The sequence below is a fragment of the Fukomys damarensis genome, unplaced genomic scaffold, assembly GCF_012274545.1.
Source record: "Fukomys damarensis isolate Sample0158 unplaced genomic scaffold, DMR_v1.0_HiC HiC_scaffold_17, whole genome shotgun sequence".
NCBI classification, from domain to species: domain Eukaryota; kingdom Metazoa; phylum Chordata; class Mammalia; order Rodentia; family Bathyergidae; genus Fukomys; species Fukomys damarensis.
The window spans coordinates 79,856,608-79,860,626 of NW_022900929.1; the positions used below are offsets into that span (position 1 = coordinate 79,856,608).

The 4,019-nt window shown below is 47.0% G+C and overlaps 1 protein-coding gene across 1 annotated transcript in view; it reads right to left on the reverse strand.

Annotated features, from left to right (window-relative positions):
- Myo5c (myosin VC) overlaps nt 1-110 on the reverse strand; it is a 65,133-nt gene extending 65,023 nt beyond the window's left edge. The window contains exon 1 of the mRNA XM_033765329.1: nt 2-110. Within this exon, the coding sequence (XP_033621220.1) occupies nt 2-28 (27 nt within the window). The 5' untranslated portion in view covers nt 29-110. The remainder of the gene's footprint in view (nt 1) is intronic.
- Between the last annotated feature and the right edge of the window lie 3,909 nt (nt 111-4,019).

Consider the following 4,019-nt stretch of genomic DNA (forward strand, 5'->3'; position numbering starts at 1 on the left):
CCTGCGCGTACAGCTCCGCCGCCGCCATGGGCTGCAGGGACCTGACGGACGAGCGAGCCAGTGAGCGCCACCGCTGGCTCAGGAGGGAGGAGCACTGCCTGCGGGGCGGGCCACCTCGGTCACAGGTGCGCGGCTGGGGCTTCCGGAAGTGAGGGCTGAGGGCGTGACCGAGGGTAAGTTCAGGATACTGGGAGGCTGAGGCAGGAGGACCAGAGTGTCGGGCCAGTGGGAGCAACTTAGAAAAATTCTGTCTCAAAATAAAAAATATATAAGAAAAGGCTGGGCCTGAGGCTCTCTGGGAAGGCTCTGGGTTCAATTCTCAGCGAACGCGCGCACACACACACCCTTAAACCAGGGACAATGTTACTGTTAAATGTTAAATGTTAGATTACGGTAATTTTGTTTATCCCTTGATTTTGAGGTGCTTGAAGCAGAATTCAGGGCCTCTGCGACCCCCCCCCATGGACCAGTACCTTAGAATCTTGTCATTTCTATATATTAAAATCTACTGTAGCCAGGCGTGGTGGTGCACACCTATAATCCTAGCACTTGGGAGGCTGAAGCAGGAGGATTGCTGTGAGTTCGAGACCAGCCTGGGCTACATAGTGAGTTCCAGGTCAGTCTCAACTACACAGTGAGACCCTTGCTCAAAAAACTAACAAACCAAAAACTACTGTAAATGGGTTAAAAAAAAGATAAAACACCTAACTGTTTTAAATGACAAAAGAAATGGACATCACACAGGGGCTCTGAGGTGGCCGGTTAGCAGATGAGCAAATCTCCACGCTAGTGACCGAGAAACCCAAAGGAACCAGCGACGAGATGCTACTTTACAGTCATCAGGTCCACAAAACTGGCCTGGATGACGCTGAGCACTGTCCAGAGGTGAGAAAACACAAACAGGGCTGTGGGAACGGTACCTGCACTGCCATTCCGGGAACGAGCACAGAAGGCCCCGAGAAGGTAAGTGTGGGCCGGAAGTCTCCTCGGTCCCTCGCAGACAGGTCCCCGGTGGCTGCGGAGTAGCCAGGACCCCGTATCTCCACAGCACAGGCTGCTCGGGCAGACGGAGGGGTTGCGTGTTTGTGGCTGCAGTGGCTGAAATAAAGGCCAGGTGGTCAGTGAAACTCATTTCTCAGGAGCACACGCCTACGGAGGGAAACGCAAGCAGACGGAGCGGAAGGGACCAAGCCTGTACCAAGAGCCGGGCCGGGCCTGACCCTGTGCAAAGTCAGCTCCGCCACTGCCACTGTCCAGTGAGAAATGAAGACGGTGGGCAGGGACAGCTGCCGGGCTGCTCTGAGTTCAGAAGGCCATCCAGCTGTTTTCTTCCTTACCTATAAGTTCTACTGAAGAAGAGCCGGTTACTCAGGGGGACCCTGCCTCAAAATGAAAGGAAAATAAAAAGGGCTGAGGACATAGCTCAGTGTGAAGGCCCTGGGTTCAATCCCCAGTACCTTGGAGGAGGAGGAGAAAGAGGGGGAGAGGAAGACACTTCTAGAAAAGCACAAATGAGTGTCCAGATCAATGTATCCTTGCTTTGTGGGACACATCATACTCGAGGTGCAGGCATCCACCAGGCCGAGATGCAGAGCACTTTCTTTCCTGTATCTACTGAGATGAGGGTTTCTGCCCTCCATTCTACTGATATAGTGATTGATTGCTTTTTGAATGGATTTTTAAAAGATGGGGGTCTTGATATGCTGACCAGCCTGGCCTCAAACTTAGAATCTTCCTGCCTGAGCCTCCCAAGTAACTGGCTCTATAGACCCATGTGCCATCTGCCGGGCAATTTATTTTCAATTATTAAAACAACTTTGTATTCCTGGGATAAGTCCTGCTTAGTTCTGGTATGCAATTCTCATACTATAGTGGACCCTTGACTTATGAATTCAATTCATTTTCAAGCGCTGGTTTTAACTCAAGTTGGTCAGTGAAGGCTCAGGCACCTCTACACGGCCTTCAGAGTCTCTCCTGCACATAGGTAGACCTCAGTGTCCTTAGAGAGATGCTGGCCCAGGATTTCCCAGTGAACCCCACATAGGAGTGGATGTGTCATGCTCCTTCCAGAGCTCTGTAAGGGTTAAGTCTGTATCTAGAACCATTTGGAAGCACAAGCAGCCAGCATTTGGATTGTAACTCAAGATTTCGGTTTTAAGTTCAAACCAAAATTCCAGTTGTAACCAAGTTGTTTGCACGTCAAGCCAGGTGTAGCTCAAGGATCCACTGTATGTTGCTGGGTTTCATTTGCGGTGCTTTGTTAGGGATGCTGTGATCTCTTCATGAGGGATATTCTTAGTTTTCTCGTGATGTATTCCATGTGGCCTTGTAGAACACGTGAGATAGCGTGTTCGTCTCTTGGAAAAGATTGTGAAGGACTCGTGTTATTTCTTCCGTAACTATTTGATAGAATTCGCCAATGAAGCTATCTGAGGCTAGACTTTCTCTGTGAGAAGATTTTCAAATGTTCATTTAATTTCTCTACTTATAAGTCTGCTCTGACTTCCTAGGTCTCGTTGAGTCAGTTTTCATACTTGTGTCCTTCTTGGAATTTGTCCACTTCATCTGTTTGTCTGCAGGGTCTCTGGAGCATATATGAACACTCACTGCTGGAGGCTGAGTAATCGACTGTGCAGAGAGCCCACATTCCCCTACCTTCGTCATGTCACAGGACCGGCATCGTCTTCTGCTAAGGCCAGTGCTGCTCGAATCGTTCACAGGAGTTCCCACATGGACACAACCTGCCCTTCTCCCGGCTAGCGCGAGACGAGGTGGCCGATCACAGGTGACGGGGTTCTCTGCAGGGCGTCCAGTGTCTTGCAGGGTGGTGGCAGAACTTCACACTCCCACCAGCAGTGTGGGTGGTTCCGGCTGTCCCTACCCTCACCAATAGTTATCTTTTTCACTTTAGACATTTTAGTGGGCGTCATTTTGATATATATTTCCCTAACAAGCATGATGACAAGTAGCTTTTCATGTATTACTGATTCTGTACTTTCTTCGGGAAAACGTCTATTTAGATCATTTGCCCATTTTAAAATTGGGTTATTATTGATTCACAGTTGTTCTTTAAATTTTTTTATTAGTACATAGTGCTCACAATCATCATAGGGGGTTTGTACCTATTTGTACCTCATTCCCCTCCTGTCCATTTACAGCTGTTTCCATTTTTTCCTTCTACTCTCACAGTTGTTCATGTATCGTAGACACAACTTTGCTATCACGTGTGTAATTTACGAGTATCATCTCTGATTCTGTGAAGTGACCTTTCACTTTCCACAATGTTCAATGCAGCACAATCATTTCAGATTGTGGTAAGGCCCACTTCATCTTCCCATGCCTTCTTCTGTTGCCTTCCCTAAAATCTGAGGTCATTAAGATTTACCCTGTACTTTCTTCTGCATTCTGTAGGTTAAGCTTTCGTGTTTACGCTTGTCATCCGTTTTGGGTTATTCTCTATGTGGCATGTGCTGAGGGTAAAACTTCATCCCTGTGCTTGTAGCTGTCACTCATCCCAGAGCTGTTTGTTAGGAAGACTCTCTTTCCCATTGTATGGTAGTAAACTCTTGCTGGAAATCAGCCTATCAGGAACTTGTGGGTTTATTTCTATCATCTCAATCGATTTATATACATCTATCCTTACTTTAGTACCACACTATCTGGGCTGCTGATGCTTTGTAGTAGATTTTGAAACCAAGAAGTGTGAAGTCCATCCCAGAGCTGTTTGTTAGGAAGACTCTCTTTCCCATTGTATGGTAGTAAACTCTTGCTGGAAATCAGCCTATCAGGAACTTGTGGGTTTATTTCTATCATCTCAATCGATTTATATACATCTATCCTTACTTTAGTACCACACTATCTGGGCTGCTGATGCTTTGTAGTAGATTTTGAAACCAAGAAGTGTGAAGTCTCTTTTTCTTGTTCAAGTGTGCTTTGCTATTTCATGTCTTTTTTTTTTTTTTTTTTTTGTACCAGGAATTGAACTCAGGACCTTGTACTTGTGAGGCAGGCATCGTGCC